General features: G+C 38.3%; 1 protein-coding gene and 2 non-coding genes across 3 annotated transcripts; 2 read left to right on the top strand and 1 right to left on the bottom strand.

The window, feature by feature from the left end:
• Positions 1–1,202: 1,202 nt before the first annotated feature.
• On the bottom strand, positions 1,203–9,499 carry LOC143462101 (uncharacterized). Its single transcript, XM_076960143.1, has 23 exons — positions 8,997–9,499; positions 8,688–8,870; positions 8,459–8,621; positions 8,151–8,331; positions 7,873–7,997; positions 7,587–7,767; positions 7,157–7,369; positions 6,833–6,962; positions 6,445–6,642; positions 6,166–6,283; positions 5,867–6,053; positions 5,393–5,647; positions 4,988–5,161; positions 4,751–4,874; positions 4,503–4,657; positions 4,255–4,385; positions 4,027–4,185; positions 3,739–3,874; positions 3,408–3,537; positions 2,916–3,111; positions 2,474–2,659; positions 2,186–2,379; positions 1,203–1,918 (listed from the first exon to the last, which is right to left on the bottom strand). The coding sequence occupies exons 1-23, from the start codon at positions 9,064–9,066 to the stop codon at positions 1,764–1,766; spliced, it is 3,744 nt and encodes a 1,247-aa protein (XP_076816258.1). The 5' UTR covers positions 9,067–9,499; the 3' UTR covers positions 1,203–1,763.
• A 1,713-nt stretch (positions 9,500–11,212) lies between these two features.
• Trnas-cga (transfer RNA serine (anticodon CGA)) lies at positions 11,213–11,294 on the top strand. Its single transcript has one exon. It is a non-coding gene; the product is annotated as a tRNA-Ser (tRNA).
• Positions 11,295–11,689: 395 nt separating this feature from the next.
• Positions 11,690–11,771, top strand: Trnas-cga (transfer RNA serine (anticodon CGA)). The gene has a single exon. It is a non-coding gene; the product is annotated as a tRNA-Ser (tRNA).
• The last annotated feature ends 5,867 nt before the right edge of the window (positions 11,772–17,638 follow it).

Here is a 17,638-nt window from a genome sequence, read left to right as displayed (position 1 = left end):
TTACTGTGCAGCATGCACAACACTCTCTGTTTATGGAGTATTAGGTTAAAGAAAGTATCTCGTATCTTCTACTCAATCCACTGAAACAACAATTAACCACAGCTAGGTTATAACTGTGTTTTTGAGGAGTTTCCATTATTCGTTGTCTCATGCTTTGATGTCATCGCTATATACCGTAAAAGTTTAGGCCTAACAAAGTTTTAAAGTAAAAGGTGTCGTCAATCGAAAGACTTCGGCGTGGCTAAATTAGGCTAGCATATTTGGGGTCTTGACTGACGTAGCTCCAATTTGTTTGGACAAATTGCCAGCTTTTATAGTAAAATTAACGTTGTTACCAATAATACTACAGGAAACCACACGTATGATCAACATTACGTCCAGTCGTTACCTAACTCCAGTGTTCGCTGGAACCTAACGGACCGGTGCAGTGCTCACTGCTAGGTCCCAAGAGCGTTACGCGAACACGCGGTAGTACCAATAGCCAAAAATTGTGGACACCATATTGCATCCAATAGCATTATTTGTTGCGTAGTAACTCCTTTTTATTGATTTAATTGTTATTATTTCGGTTTTATAAGCCTTGCTATTGTTTGTTGTTGAAACAAGTCATTTTTTTAAAAGGAATTTTTTAGTAGAAACTATAGAAGATTCCTTTTTTGACAGCTAAAAACTCTTGTATTGGGACAACTCTAAGTTAAGAGACTTTTTATTTCGTATGTGATTGGTTGTTGGTGGTCCTGATTTTAAATTCGATATAATTGTATAACTTCTTTCAAAACTTAGCATTCAACTCTAAATCGTCGGATTTAAGTCGTGTAAATACTTTCCTCAGTCCGGGAATAAAGATTACCAAACCATTCCTACAAATTTTACCCAGCTTAAGATGTTTAAAAGAAAGAAGTTTGAATGGGAAGAATTTCAAGGTGATTGCGTTCAGGCTTATATTATCTGTACTATGTGTAATGTACAAATGATAAAAATCTTCTACCTTGCACAAACCAATTAATTGAGTTGGAAGTGCACGGCAATTATATACACCCATGCTGCGTGACCGGCAACGTAATTCAGTCATACGAGCTTTGTTTCTAAAAGGGCCCTAAATGAACCATTACAGCAGACTTATATTGCTCTGAAGAAGACGATAGTCTTACCATCAGTCACAACAGTTGACAGGAACTACTAGACCTAAAAATACATTTAAATACTCAGAAGGACGAACTTTAATGTTGCAGCGTTCAGCTTCACAATACTGATCAAATTGCAAATTGTGTAACAAAGAAGATGATGAATGTTTAGTCAATATACATCACGATGAAAAGTTATAATACCCAAACAAAGGGTCTAAAAATACCATAAAAGTATCTTCATACGCAAAGAAATGCAACAACACAAACAATATGGCAAAAGCAGGTAGAGAAGAAGAAATTAAGACAAGTGTACGAAGCAAAAAAGACAGAAAGTAGCAGCTAGAATTCAGCTTGTGCCGTTAGCAATCGATAAAGGAAAAGCACAGTAACAGAAGGGTGTGTTCAATTGCATTACGTTGTTTCCAAACCACTACAGTACCAGCGTTACAAATTTGTATGCAAAAATGGTGTCAAAAGTAAAACCTAACCAGTACATTTCGGCTAATTAATCAAAAACGAAGTGAAATAAATTTGCAATAGAGGTATCCAAGCACATTCATTGTACAATGGCACCAAGAAATGAAGTGAAAGTTTGCAATTCAAAAATGGATTTGAAACAACAAAGATTTTAACTTTCTATTCAGGAATGCTGAATAATCCGGTCGGTAGCCGAGTGATTGGATCTCTGCTTGGGATCGGAGGTTCATCGGAGGAGGCTTCTGAAGCTTGTGGAGGAAGCTCAACACTGCCATCTTCCGTCAAGACGGGTAGTGGGGCGAGATTACGCAGTTCTAAAAACAAATGTAGTCAAAATATAAGAAAATCACAGAAACACAGCCATTTTAGGGGCAATAGAAGAGTGAGTAATGCAAAGCAAAAAGAGCACTCTGGCTATACTGAGCATTTCTGCTTGGTAAAATTGCAATTTTATTCCTTTTGTTTTATTGAGGGCAAGTTATGGCCGAGTTTTACACAACGTCAGTTAACAAGGACATAAACGGAGAACCGCATGACGTATAGTGAGAAAACAATTGCCCATCTTTGCTCCTTGGCCTCACCTTCTAAAACGAAGGGGTTGCAACGCTGGGCGACATCTTGTGACAAGGTTTCCCTGCCAATACAACGAAGTGCATCACAAAACAAAGGTACTGGGTCATGGTTTTGTGCAATTTTCTCACGTGACCACTCGTGCAACATCGCTACACCGGCTTGGTCTGAACGATCCAGAAAACGCAAAAAAAAATCGTCCACCCTAGAAATAGAAGCAAGAACGAAATTTAGAAATTTTATTTTGAATAAACTCCCTTTAATTACAGCAACAAGTTTGGTGTTAATTGGTTACTTACTTTTGTTTGCTGATATCGAGTTGAAAGGCAAGTTCCCTAAGCTCAGGTTTGTCCAAATCTTTGCAAATTTGCTGCAGTAGCTTGTCATTAAGAAGCTCCTTTTCAACAGGCGCTGCACTTGGACTTGGTTTTGTGACTTTGTGTTTGCTTTTCCTCGGCAGTTCAACAGGAAGTGAAGCTAGAAGCCTGACACAACGATTATTACGACACAATAAGCCAAACAATCACTTTTTTGAGATAACACAGACCAGTGGGATCCGCAAGGATGTTGCAGGGGTGCGCAAGTTATATTTTAATTCCTAATAAATAGCCTATTAAGTAACAACTTTGAAGCTGTGGGTTTGCGAGAAAAGAATTATTGCAGCTTGGGGCCCGAAAGTAGGAAAGGTTGGGAATCACTGGTATAGGCCTGGGTACTGTTATACTGTAGTAAACTCCATACTTCTTTGAAGATTGCTGTGCAGAGCTTGTAGATGAGTGAGTTCGGTCCATTGCTGAGTTATTCTCCATTACAAGAACACTGCTTTCACTGTTCAGTGCAGATCTGGGTTTGAACTTATCATCAGCAGATTTAGGATCCTTTGTTATTTCAATATAACCGATATATTCCTCATTTGTGTTGTAGCTACAGGTTGCGCCTGGAAGTAAAAAGATGTTGTGATAAATTTTATATGATACTATGAAAAGCAAAGACTAAAAACATGAATTTTACAAGTAGTGTCGCAGTTCATTTCATTTAAGAAACAAGACAAATCATTGTGCTTCAGTGGTTGTGTGCATTTATAAGTGTGCATTTATAAAATTCTGCTTCAGTTAACTTGACTAAACTAAGACATCCTGCATTTTTGTACATTAACATCTGAACAAGGCCAACTTGAAAGAATTAAGTTAACATAAGTTACCATTTAACATAATCATTTAAATCTATTTTTACCTTTTATGTTAAAATGCTCAGAAAATGGCAGCAAGCAAGAATGAAAAACAAACTTTCTGGATCCTTCACCAATGCCCATTTTAACCCCACCCACTGCGGAAATTACAAGAACATCTCTCTCTTGCACAAGCTGAAAAACAAATCTTACTTTAACAGTTCACAGAGAATTCTTTAACAGTGAAAACTTGTGATGTAAGAATGCTCATCAGCAATTCGGCCAAGCTTCCAAAATTTCGGTGCACCCTCTACCCATTACAAACACCAAAAACAACTAATATAAGATTTCTGAAATGGTTCATTTTTACAGGATATTTCCTTAGTTTTTATGAACCTGCGCGACGCTGGGAAGTGTGCCTTTATAAAGACCACTTATCTCATACATTTTACTAACACCTTTGGCTTGGGTATCAGCAACTGCATCACAGGTTATATGAGAGAGCTTGTTGGATTTTTGATGAACCATGAAACTGCAACGCAAGTCAGTTTTTTATTATGAAAAACGCAACGTAGATATTCTCGTAAAATTTTTTTAAAAGTTGCATACTGACCAAGGTAATCAGAATGCCAAACTGAATTGAAATATTTTAGAGTAATATTATAAAAAAATACATGAGCTCACCAAATGTTTGATGACGTCTGCAGTTTATCTATTTCCTTCGGGAGTAAGGCGAGATGGTTTGAGAGACTGGAAGAAAATGTGCGCACCGCAACAATGAGCAAAGAGCTTCGAGACGATGAATTCAAGATTATCGTGAAGCTGATGTGCTGAGGAGAGGCACTAAAACATCAAAGATTACGTCACAAATGTATCATTCTGGTTAAGTTTGAGTCTAATCTAAACTCAAACCTTTGATTAGCACCAAGCAGTCTTCGTCCTTTCGAGGATGTTTGAAGATGCTGGCATTCCTTTTCGGTTACATCACTCCATTCCTGCTCATTGCCACTCCACCAACCGGTTGCATTCAACTCTTCGCATTTCTGCAGCAGATAAAACCACAATAACATAAACACAAGGCTGCTGGTGTTCATGTCTGCATTCAATAACTGCAACTGGTAGACTTGAGTTAGTCAGTCAGCATAATTCACACTTGGTACCTTCAGGACCCGATAGGAGAGCTCCCCGTGGTTTGTGTTAGCAGGAAGTGTACAAGGCACATGTATTGTGACAAGTTGTTTGGCTTGCAAGGAGTCATCACGACTTTTGAACGAAATACTAACCAGGCGACTGCATGAGACAACATACGGGAAATCTACAATACAATGTAATATGTAGGACATTGGTGGTATTGTAACTATATGCAGTATCGGACATGATTAAAGTATACTCTTTTTCCTCTACACACCGTCAGCTTGCAATTTGTGCAACGTGTCTTGAACAACATTTTCCGCAACTAATTCAACGGTGCACTTCTCATATTGGGAGAGATCAACAGATGCGTTGATGGAAGGATCAACAGACGACGTGATCTGTCACACATGCATGCCTAATTCTATACATGCCGCTACAAATTTAGCCTAACAAACTCGAGCGAAAACATGAGTTCAAGCACTATGGTGCACAAGTTGAACAGGCAGCAGACCTTTTCATCGCCTGGTTTGATATTCTTTACATCTTGCCTCGAACACAACACGACAGCATACAATCCTAGTTCATCCGTCTCAGTGGTGGCGAAATAAACCGAGTCGGGATCAGATGTGTTGTTGTCCATGTAAATCTTCTCCAGTTGGCTCCCAGCCTCCTCCCAAGTGAAGCCCTTTCACGGCAAATTGAAGACTTAATGATTGGAAATAAACGAAGTTTTATGACCCTGACCACTATGCCCTCATTTTTTCATACAGAAATTCATGAACCTCTTTTATTCCTACCAACAACTGGGAAAGGCAAGTAGGTTCGGATATCACAGTGTTGATTGAATGGTACTTCAATCTTCTAATTGGTTATTTCAACCAACCCTTAAAATAGTAATTAAAGCAAAATGTTTCACCTCATCATAACTGACATATATCTTTATATCCTGTTCAGTTTCATCGTACAACTCAACGAGCGATTTACGAAGCGGAAACTTGACGACGACAGATTTTTCAAAATGGGGAACTTCCTTTTCTGGTCGTGCTTCCTCTCCATTAAATAGGATTTGTTGATTTGATCCCGTTATGTAGTGTGTGTAGAAATGCACGAGGTTACTGCATAGTCGATGTGAGGTAGGAAGTGGCAAAATATCTGGGGAGTAGTTGAGTGCCTGATAAAACAAAAAACTTAACACATTTACAAAACACCATAGTTTTGTATTTAGCATCGGGTTGAAATAAATAAATCGCAACTTTCAAAATTAGTTGTAATGCGTTGTACAAATAAGTATGTGATAAAAATTTACCCAACTGAGCTGCAGTATATATAGCTTGAAACAGCAATATTGTTGCAATTTAAATAACACCGATAGAGGGTTACGCATCATTACCTCCACATACAAGAGAATATTGGACAAGACAGAGGCATATTCAACAGTAAGCAGACAGCCCACTTTTGTGTCGATTAGCTGGGCAGATTTAGATATGCTGTAGCATAATATCTGCGGGCTGTTTTTGCCAGCACCAAATGTGGTGGGAAAAGACAACAATTTAGAAGGGCAAGGTAGGTCTATAGTTCTGCAAGATACAAGAACATTATAAAAGGCATTTGTGCGGCTACTGTTTCTATCAGCTAAAGCAAGGTTGTTTGCTGCACATCTGTGATTGGTTAGCAGAAACGTAAACCAACTTATTGTTAACAGTTTGATTTGAGTTTGAAGATGAGTTTCCTCCATCTTTAAGTGAAGACCACACAAAGTTATGGCGCACAACGTTCATTGAGGAACTTGCCACTGGTCCTAACAGATCTATGCAAATATACACAAATAGTGGTGACATTGAAACACAGCGAAATTCTGACCTTGTTGCAACACATGGAAACTGATTAAATAGGGTGGAATATGTAGTTTTATAAAGGTATAGTAACAAATTATTTCTAACCATTCAGCAAATATGTAACATTGCAAACCTGCCGAGTGATTGAAGGAGCCATCTCGGGGTGGAATAGGTGGGGCGTGATTGATTCCGTCAATTAAGCGACCTTGTTGATTTGATCGTGATGTTGGGGGGGTGTAAAGGTTAGTGGGCCGAGCAGGTGTCGTGTGATTGGTTGACAAGTCAATCCTTCCAGTTGTTGGAGTACGATTTAATCCGTTGCTGAAATTTCCTGCAAAATTCAAAAAGAGTTGTCAAAATTAGTGTTTTTCTTTACTTTTTAGCTGGTTTAGAACGCACAGAAACAGAACAAATCCTGAAATAACAAAATTATAATATCAAAATGATTATCCTAAAACAAGATTATTGTGTCAAATGCTCGAAACTATTTCTCCAGTTCACTTGATGCTTTCAATACTTACCGATGTGATAAAGTGAGTTGTCAGATAACAATGCAGTAATATTTGAATCTGTTGATAACGATTGTGGAGTCCTACCCTTTGAATCTACCATAGAAGTATCAGCCCCACCTCGAATGAGAAGCATAACTGTCTGTATAAAGAGCAAGCCTGCTGTTTTTGGAATTGATGACAAATACAACCCTAATCTTTCTTAGTATATATACAAGCACACTATTGATAAACCCCGTTCACCACACAAGTTCACAAGTATTGTAGATTTATAATCACACCAATTTCGTTGTATTAGCACCAGCTATCCATGATCAAGTTGTACACAACACCAACCTCATCATTCTTAGCCTCCACAGCATTGTGCAGTGGAGAACGACCATGTTTGGTGCATCGTATATTCACATCAGCGCCGCTATTTAGGAGAAGTTCAACCAGGGTCTTGTCATTTTCGTTATTTTTAAGCGCATATAGGCAAGCCACGTGTAATGGTGTTATCCCTGTTTTATCGCAAGCATTGACTTCTGCCCCACCATTCAAAAGCAGTTTCTACAACAATCGATACACTTTTTATCAACTAATATGATTCCAAATCACATCATACCATATAGTCTTAAGGATATATCACATATCGAATACACATGAGGTGAGGATGTCAGACAAAGACCAGCGTATGACAATGGGAACATTTGCAGAACTTATAATCTATGTTATAATACTACTACAAATTGCAATCTGGGAAAAGTAATTACCATTAAAAGCTAACCTGTGTAATATCAACGTTCTTCTTCCAAACAGCAGTACGAAGCGGTAAGACACCGGATGAGTTTGGTAAGTTTGCATCAGCTCCATTTTGCAGTAAGATAGTGACAAGTTCACAATATTCTTTCTCCACGGCCTTATGAAGAGGTGTTTGGCCGTTACTGTCTTGCCAATTAATGTCACATCTAAAGGGTAAATGACACAGGAAATTTAAGAAAACTATTTTTTCCCTTAAAGTTTTTACAGCGAAAATAAAGTTATAAAATACGGCAAAAAGTTTGAAAACTTACTGATGTCTTATGAGAGACCTGGTTGCAGCAACCTCTTCATTTTCAACAGTTACATGTAAAGCAGTTTTTCTGTGAAGATCGCAAGTGTTCTTTTGGGCACCAGCCTGAATTAGGCAATCTATTCCCTGCACAATATTAAACATTATCCTCCTTCAGTAAAGGTCAAAACTCACACATATCACACAACAATTTATATACGCATCAAAAACCTCAAGAGCTTGATCCATTCACAAAAATAATATCACAGTAAACAGATTTTTTTGTAGCTGTTTGCTCACTTGCATGTTGCCAAGTTGGCCAAGATAGAGCAGAGGAGCTCGATGCTCTTCATCCAAGGCATCAGGATCAGCCCCGTTATTTAACAGAGTCGTGATCATGTTCAAATTGCCTGGTATGGCGCAAGCCGAATGGAGAGGTGTACGCTGCAATTTTCCTGCGCTGTTTACAGAAGCTCCCGATCTAAAATAAATTACGATGCAAAGAGAAGATCCCCTAAGCAACTATCTGTTTGGAAACACAGAACTATTAAAGAACTTTTCAAATAAAAAGTGCAAACCAAGTACTATTTGATTAACATTTGCCCAACCTTAACAATAGCAGAGCCATATTTACAAGTCCGTAGGTGGCTGCTACGTGCAGGGCTGTGTCTCCCTGAGCATTTACAGACGAAGGATCAGCTTGATGTCGTATCAAAGTCTCCGCAACATCAAGGAGGTTTTGAGAAACAGCCAGATGTAATGGGGTAAGGCCTTAAAGTATAGCTTATATATTAGAAGGGATTCAAAGATGGGCCCAGGGTTCTCACTTCACATCACCTTCTCGGTTGAAAGTTGATGTACTGGCATCGTATTGCAGTAGAACTTCTACCAAGGATAGACAGTTGTTTTCCACTGCTGTGAACAGGGGAAGTACCAGTTTCCTGCTGTGCGTAAACAATTTGTTGTTGGGGCTGACAGCGCCACATATTAGCAACTCTCTTGCAGCAGTCTCATTTCCACCTACAATGACGACGATCGATGACATAACAGCATTGAATGGTTAAATTTTGACAATCAACATGCAATTATCAGAGCTGATAGCACTTACTCTAGTTCTTTAATTTGTCCATACTGAAGACAACTTACCAACAATGGCATTGTGCAGCTGAACACAACGATATTTTTCTTGCCCTTTACTACTGCTACCACCCATCATGAAAGTGAAAACGTAACTTGCTGCAAAAGTAGGGCGGTTTATTCTGCTAAATTACACTTTATTCCACCCATCCAGCTATCCAGGAATATTATGCGCTGCCTGATGTCCAGTATATAACTCTAACTTCCACCAGGTTGTATCATACGCAGTGACGATTTCATCTAAATATGTGATTGTCCAACTTTAAGATTCAGGAACTTAGAAGTTGAAGTGGTTTATTTCAAGCCAAAAATAGCAAAAAAAAATTCTGTTCCAGCCTAGTGGAAAAGTGAACAAACAACAACTCTAATGATTTGTATACTAGAACCCAGCTACTCAAATTGTGACGTCATTTGATTGTGCACTTCTGCCCTAAATCCAAAAATTTTCTGGTCCAATGCGCATGTGACGTCGATGTGGAGTATTTCGTCGTTGCTTTGACGACAGCTGGTTCCAGGTCTAGGCTAAGTTGTAAATTTTGTGTGGGTTTGAATTTTTGTTTTTTTGGAGTATTTGTCATAAAATGTTAAGCTAAAAACTTGTTGTAAAGTTTAGGCAATTGTTATAGAAAACTGAGTACATGGATTTTGTCCAAATTAAGACTGTAGACAGACATAACCTAGGTCTTGTTGCAAGCCAAAATTCAGGGTAGGTTTATGATGTAGTTTTGCGTTGGTAGCTTCTTGATTTAATGTACTTTGCATTGAAAAGCCTATCTCTTTGAATTGGGACATGACCCCTTAAGCAAATAACAGAAGTTTACTTTAGTACTTAAAATTTAGTTGAAACTAGCTTATAGTTAATACACTACGGAGACGTAGGCGTAGCTAGGTCTCGAAATCAGCTTGATTTTCATCTAGACTACGCTAGCTTGATTTTCATCTAGACTACGCTAGCTTGATTTTCATTTAGACTACGCTTGCTAGATTTTCATTTAGACTACACTTGCTTAATTTTCATCTAGACTACGCTAGCTTGATCTTCATCTAGACTACGCTAGCTTGATTTTCATCTAGACTACGCTAGTTTGATTTTCATCTAGACTACGCTAGCTTGATTTTCATCTAGACTACCCTAGCTTGATTTTCATCTAGACTACGCTAGCTTGATTTTCATCTAGACTACGCTAGCTTGATTTTCATCTAGACTACGCTTGCTAGATTTTCATCTAGACTACGCTAGCTAGATTTTCATCTAGACTACGCTAGCTTGATCTTCATCTAGACTACGCTAGCTTGATCTTCATCTAGACTACGCTAGCTTGATTTTCATCTAGATTACGCTAGCTTGATTTTCATCTAGACTACGCTAGCTTGATTTTCATCTAGACTACGCTAGCTTGATTTTCATCTAGACTACGCTAGCTAGATTTTCATCTAGACTACGCTAGCTTGATTTTCATCTAGACTACGCTAGCTTGATTTTCATCTAGACTACGCTAGCTTGATTTTCATCTAGACTACGCTAGCTTGATTTTCATCTAGACTACGCTAGCTTGATTTTCATCTAGACTACCCTAGCTAGATTTTCATCTAGACTACGCTAGCTTGATTTTCATCTAGACTACGCTAGCTTGATTTTCATCTAGACTACGCTAGCTTGATTTTCATCTAGACTACGCTAGTTTGATTTTCATCTAGACTACGCTAGCTTGATGTTCATCTAGACTACCCTAGCTTGATCTTCATCTAGACTACGCTAGCTAGATTTTCATCTAGACTACGCTAGCTTGATTTTCATCTAGACTACGCTAGCTTGATTTTCATCTAGACTACGCTAGATTGATTTTCATCTAGACTAACCTAGCTAGATTTTCATCTAGACTACGCTAGCTTGATTTTCATCTAGACTACGCTAGCTTGATTTTCATCTAGACTACGCTAGCTACATTTTCATCTTGTCAGATTTGAAATTCAGGAGAAGATTCCGGAAACACCGACATGGTGGTATCTATCTAGTGATTCGAGAAAAGTGCGATTTTATCTATTTGCATTGCACATTAAGCACATTTGTTGTGGCCGAGTGGTTAAGGGGACAGACTCGAAATCAGTTAGGCTATGCCCGCGTAGGTTCGAATCCTGCCGACAACGCCGATATTACTTTTGCAATTTCATATGGATATTCGGAAAAGTGCGATTTTATCTATTTCATCTATGCATTAAGCACAGTTGTCGTGGCCGAGTGGTTAAGGCGACAGACTCGAAATCTGTTGGGCCCTGCCCGCGTAGGTTCGAATCCCGCCGACAACGCCGATGTTACTTTTGCAATTTCATATGGATAATCGGAAATGTGCGATTTTATCTATTTCATCTATGCATTAAGCACAGTTGTCGTGGCCGAGTGGTTAAGGCGACAGACTCGAAATCTGTTGGGCCCTGCCCGCGTAGGTTCGAATCCCGCCGATAACGCCGATATTACTTTTGCAATTTCATATGGATATTCGGAAATGTGCCATTTTAACTATTTCATCTATGCATTAAGCACAGTTTTCGTGGCCGAGTGGTTAAGGCGACAGACTCGAAATCTGTTGGGCTCTGCCCGCATAGGTTCGAATCCCGCCGACAACGCCGATATTACTTTTGCAATTTTATATGGATATTCAGAAATGTACCATTTTAACTATTTCATCTATGCATTAGGCACAGTTGTCGTGGCCGAGTGGTTAAGGCGACAGACTCGAAATCTGTTGGGCCCTGCCCGCGTAGGTTCGAATCCCGCCGACAACGCCGATATTACTTTTGCAATTTTATATGGATATTCAGAAATGTACCATTTTAACTATTTCATCTATGCATTAGGCACAGTTGTCGTGGCGGAGTGGTTTAGGCGACAGACTCGAAATCTGTTGGGCGCAGCCCGCTTAGGTTCGAATCCTGCCGACAAAGCCGATATTACTTTTGCAATTTCATATGGATATTGCATATGCATATTCATATGGATATGAAAGCAGTGGGTTGGTGGAGGGTACTCATAGTGCAGTGGAAAAATCGGAGAACGTCGATCGACCAGCTGCAGGTTCAAACCAGCGAGCCGCAGAGCGACGAGCCAACAACCGTTTGATGACCATTAGACTCACGTCTAGGCCACCAGCTGGCTAGACTCGACCAACGGGTAACGGATACGGTAGCATCAACTTTGATGGCCAGCGGCTAGGTGTTCATAGACTGGCATATATAGGCTTACCATACGTCCCGTTTTAGCCGGGACTGTCCCCCTTTTTAACGTCTTGTCCTGGCGTCTCGATCGGTCGGCCAAACGTCCCGGTTTGGCATTCAGTCAGCCAGCATAGGCATACCGCATAGAAGCCATACAAAAACATTAGCATGTTCTTATTATTGTTTTTGCTATGTAGCGTAGCGGTACTTCTTGAAGAAGAATTCAGGATCTTGTTTGTTATTTATTTCATTGTATTTGATAAAAATGTTATTGTTACGTCATTGTTAGCGGATAATTGGTACACTTGTTACATTGGCTAGTCCGCTAGTGGTTTCATTGTTAAGGTTTCATGTTTAGACACGCAAAAAGTTGAATTTAGCTATTTAGGATAAATTGAAGTTAAATTTGCATTAAAAGGTAGATTTAGGTAATAAGGTTACTACATTGTAACATTCAAGTGAACCTAGTTAGGTTAAAAAGAACCGGTAAAATGACGCTTTGAACGCACGATTTTTTAGGTGAAATAGAGGCAGCCATTTTTGTATCGTTAACGTCAATTCCTTCCTATTTTTCGAATTGAAACCGATATTTAGAGAACAAGCACTTGAACTTTCGATGACAATATGGTCAATGACGACAGTTAGGGTGGGTTTAAATGTGGGCCTACGTAATATTTCCGAAAAATGTCAAGTTAAAAAATCAAAGCTAAGGGGTTTGGGTTGTTTGAAAGCGTCCCGCTTTGAAGCCACAAAATTATGGTAAGCCTATTTATGGGAAACACCATTTTTCAATATTATCCTCGACCACGGCACACATGGATTAGTCTGGACGACAGAGTCAAAAAATAAATTGGTTGATGATCATGTTATGATCGTGAGGCAGTAGAAGGCTGCTTTTATGAATGTAAGATCTCGACCGAGTGCAGATTGCTTTCTTATAATTACTACAGGCCTAACGGCATTAAATTTAGGGTTGTAACCAAGTCATTTTTTTCTGGCGCGAGTTAAGTCGAGTTGATTTAAATTGTGACTCGAGTCAAATCAAGTCACTATGCGTTGCATTAAATAAAACGTTGGTAAAATTGGTTACTACAACATCATGGCTGTCTACAAATTTGTCTGGTTGGTGAGTTACTTTTTACATAGAGTTGTAATTTGTTCGAAAAATACCGTTTTTGTTACCTAAAGTTGTCTCCCTTGCGCTCACAATAGTAACAAAGCAACTGGAGTCACATATTTGAATTTATGCTCAAATAAAGTCAAGTTATTTAGGATCTTTGACGCGAGTGAAGTCGAGTCATAAAAAAACAGGACTCAAGTCGACTCAATTTAAGTCAATGACTCGAGTCATTACAACATTGGTTTAAAACAGTGGTTTCCAACCAGGGAGGGGTGCGTGATAAGGTTGCAGAAAGTCGGTGAGTGCACTGGAAATTGACTGAATTAAATAACAATATTCAATTAATTTCACGTGGATGTAAGGCAACAACTTGTAGGCACGAAAATAATGTAGGCTAGTGCCGTCAATTGTTTCCATATTTGGTTAAGAGATGTAATTTTGCTTTCTTTTTTCTTGTTGATGGTGACGTTTATCCAAACTCAGAAATTGAAATTACATGCGGAACGATAGTCTTTATGATGTCACAATATCTTCTCGTTCAAAATGCCAAGCATTAGTAGCATATCAGACATTAGCAATAGGACGGGTTGTTTAGCAAAAGGACAGTTTGCAATAAAGTTTAGCAATAGTAATCGTAGTTTTGCAAAATCATTGGTTAGTTAGGGTCAGTCTTAAAAATTTAGGAGACCGTAAGCTTGATAAGTTTTTGAAAGGGGTCCGTGACTAAAAAAGGTTGGGAACCACTGGTTTAAAATATCCCCTGTGACAACCAATTTATGTGTGACATTCAGCTTCAGTCTCACCCAACCTAATATGAAACAAGATAACTATGTTAAGCGATAACTAGGCCAACCGGTACTTTGTAATTTCAGGTTGTTCACAAATATGTTCGGAAAGGGTGTTCCTTTGAGAATATCAAATTAATACCAATACAAACAATTTTTTATTTGACTACTCGTTAAAAATTGGTAATTAGAAGTCTTTGTTGATTTCCGTATAAAGACAACGTAAACGTTCAGCTGCAAGGACGTCGTCGTGCAAGCCAAATGTTGACAATGACGACAAACAACTTATTGATTTGATATTCTAAATTACTTGATCTAATTTTGGGTTACCGTAATTAGAAATATCAAAATATTCGGAAAAGTACATTCGTCACATTTTTAAGATCCAGGCACTTAAATCATGCATTTAACCATCATAACAGCTGATATTGTAAGTTAAAAATAAACGCTAGATGGAACTCGAGGCTCGTTCAAAACATGAACGCTTTTGATATGTTGGCTAGGTGCTGTCTGGCGTTTGGGATTGTTTGAAATTCTGATTTTCATATCGACCTGATATCAATGCATAAAACTTAACATCAACAGCACATTTACTGTTTCATTGTTCAATTAACATGTTTAGTTGTTTTAAGGGAAAAACTAAAATTCATAGAAAAATTTGACTTTGTAAAAATGTCTGATGAGCTCGAAAGCTGGTCCTTGAGTATGGTGAGCAATCGTCGTCGAGTTTGTTAGGCAAAGATTTGTTTCCACCCAAGAAAAGAATCATGGTGTTTTTCCCTACTATAGATACCCCTGACATCGTAATTTCGGTAATGGTTTGTACATAGCCCTATTTTTCGGTGCTAAATAAGCTACGGTATGCAAATTACTGTCATTTGTGTGTAGGATTATTACGTCATAATGGAGCCATATTTTCAGGGGGGTATGTTTTTTACAATACCCTGGTATAAAATACTTGCAATCATGTTTCTTTCTATAATTACACAAAGAGAAGACGAGTTTTATTTTTGGCATCGACAACACGGTAAAACAACTAAATAAATTAGTCCTGTTTTGTAAAACATGCAAAGACCGAATAAGAACAAACGTTTTAATTGTTTGCACAAAGCGAAGTCTACTCTTGAGAATGAATTCCAGTTTACAACGGAATCTGTAGCACCAAAGTGTTGGCCTATAGTTAACACTAGGGATAGGCCGATACGAACCCAAACCCGAGTAGATTCGTCGAATATCGCCTTTATGAAAGATTCGGGCGAACACGAATACCAACAATGGCGAACCCGAATACAATATTACTTGTAAATTTACTGACCTTTGTTAAAAATGATTATCTAGTTTCCCGACAAAGCTAAACTACAGTCAGCAGTACTTACAATGAAGGACGTTTTCCTAACGATTTTGCTTTTTCAATCGTTTTTTGAACACTATTTTTCAAAAGAAAGCGAATAGTTTATCGATTACGTCATTTTACAAGCAAGACTTGACAACTTTTGGATGAAATTTTATTGTTTGGTTCTAATACGAATAGATACGGGATTCGTTCGTGTCGACCTTCATGATATTCGGGTTCGCACAAACCCGAATAATCTTCCTCGCGGCACATCCCTAGTTAACACCTTGCATGTTTTAAGTTTAGTTTTCGGGCTAAGCTACTTATTTCCTGTTCGTCGATCGTTTGCGTGCATATCTCTGGTTATAATTTTGCTATGTCGATATTAGCACCATTCTTTTCGTTTCCCTACAGGCAATGGCGAAAAATAAGCGATACGATATCTCACTTTGGCTTTTTGTTATTTAACGCTAATTAATCTTTTGTGTATACAAACCGATTAACTACAAAATAACAACAAATTTCGCGTGTACACCGGCCGTAGTTGTTGCAAAGTAGATTTGTGTTCCCTACGCAATCTCTATTTTTAAGTTACTATTACAACGGTTGAGTCATAGCATAACCAGGTAAATTTGACGTAAACACAACTGTTTCAGTCGCATAGTTTGCTTGTCTATAATATCCTAAGTGTAGATTTGCTTGCTATTCTCATTAGTTTCAGTTTCCTTGTAGAAGAGAAATGTTTGCCAAAAAGCCGGCGGAAGAAATACCGTGCCAAAAAGAAAACTGTTAAAGAAAACATAAGTAATACCTTCGGCAAGACAAAACGTGACCTAATTTTGTTTTCCAGCATCCTTGTGTTCTGGAAAATTTTCTTACGTGCTATTTTCAGTTAGCCGCGTCAGCCGACAACACAACAAGCGATCGTCACGTTTTTTAGTGATGACGTCACTACCTATGAGGTTTTCGCACGAGCATCGTGGCCACCAGCCATGTTCTTTTTTCATTCGTTGTATTAACCTACGTGGTGAGCACACAGACCTCGGTATTGACGTTATACGGTTTGAGTGGGTTTTGCCAAACAACGTTAATGGTTAAAGTATGTTAGAGGTAATAAACACGTTGAAATCAGTACAGTTTACTGTTAGATGACAAAAAAGAATTATCGGCGTTTATACCACGTTTAAGCAGGTTCTGTTTATAGACTTCAGACTTTCCCAAGCGTTACACCCTTCAGTATTGTTAGCCGAGCTAGTTTTAGTTGTACTGACTGAGTTTGTACTAACTAAGCCAAAGTAAGGTATGTAGCATTAGTTCAAGTGGTTCATTTTAAGTTCAAAAAACTAATCAATGAAAAAGCCCTTGACGCATTGTCAGGCCGGCTTACAAAGGGCCGCTCTGATACTTGTATGGTCACGATCGGCTAACAATGGGTTTGCGCAGCTAAGAGAAATTCTTGTGGGAACTTTCAAAAGATTATTCTCTGTGAGTGCGTTTCCTGGTGTCTGTACGGAACTAAGTTAGTTGCGATTGCTCTTGCTTGTAAGTGTATTTTCTCATGAGAAAATCAATTGTATATATGTGATATATCTGTATATAGTTTGTTTTCCCATATTGTCATGATAGTGTTAGTTACTGCTACTGTAGTCTCCTGTCATACTATACCATATGTTACGTTGTATTTTGTTACATTTGGCCAAGTATACTAACCAAATGACTTTAAAAGTATTGTGTTCTCTGAAATTGTTTTTATTTTGGACACTATCTTCATGATTTTAGCTTGCTTGTTGTCTGTCAGGTGAAAAACATGAAAATATTTCGTTTTAATTTAGAGCTGAGTTAGTTTAAGTATAGCAGTGTTGATTTTATACTGCTGTTATCGGTTTGTTGAATGATTCACTGCAAAGTTGTGAAATGCAGTCATGTGCATTACAGGTAATAGTTCTAAGGGACCTTGTGATTGGATATTTACTGCATCATAGGTTACTGTAGTTAATTATGGTATGCTTTAGAACTATGTCTCGTGCTGCTGCAGACTGTTAATTTTATCACGGTATATATGCATGATATTTTAATTTTCATTTAGGCACTGCAGAAATGAGGTGATATCAGTGAACAGTATTAAAGCAGTGCTAAGCATACTATATATTTGCCGCTGAATGTTAATTGTATCATGGTATATATAAATAGATGTGTATAT

Source organism: Clavelina lepadiformis, chromosome 6 (genome assembly GCF_947623445.1).
Source record: "Clavelina lepadiformis chromosome 6, kaClaLepa1.1, whole genome shotgun sequence".
Taxonomy (NCBI): Eukaryota; Metazoa; Chordata; class Ascidiacea; order Aplousobranchia; family Clavelinidae; genus Clavelina; species Clavelina lepadiformis.
Note: the sequence above shows the minus strand (reverse complement) of the source record. Positions and strands in the feature narration are given on the sequence as shown.

What these genes read in the sequence shown, in the direction of transcription:
- LOC143462101 (XM_076960143.1), bottom strand. Translation starts at nt 9,066, where the DNA reads ATGATGGGTGGTAGCAGTAGTAAAGGGCAAGAAAAATATCGTTGTGTT. An exon ending in CAGACGTCATCAAACATTTG is followed by an intron (nt 3,875 to 4,026) that starts GTGAGCTCATGT and finishes CTTGCGTTGCAG; the next exon opens with TTTCATGGTTCATCAAAAAT. An exon ending in CAACCCCTTCGTTTTAGAAG is followed by an intron (nt 1,919 to 2,185) that starts GTGAGGCCAAGG and finishes ATTTGTTTTTAG; the next exon opens with AACTGCGTAATCTCGCCCCA.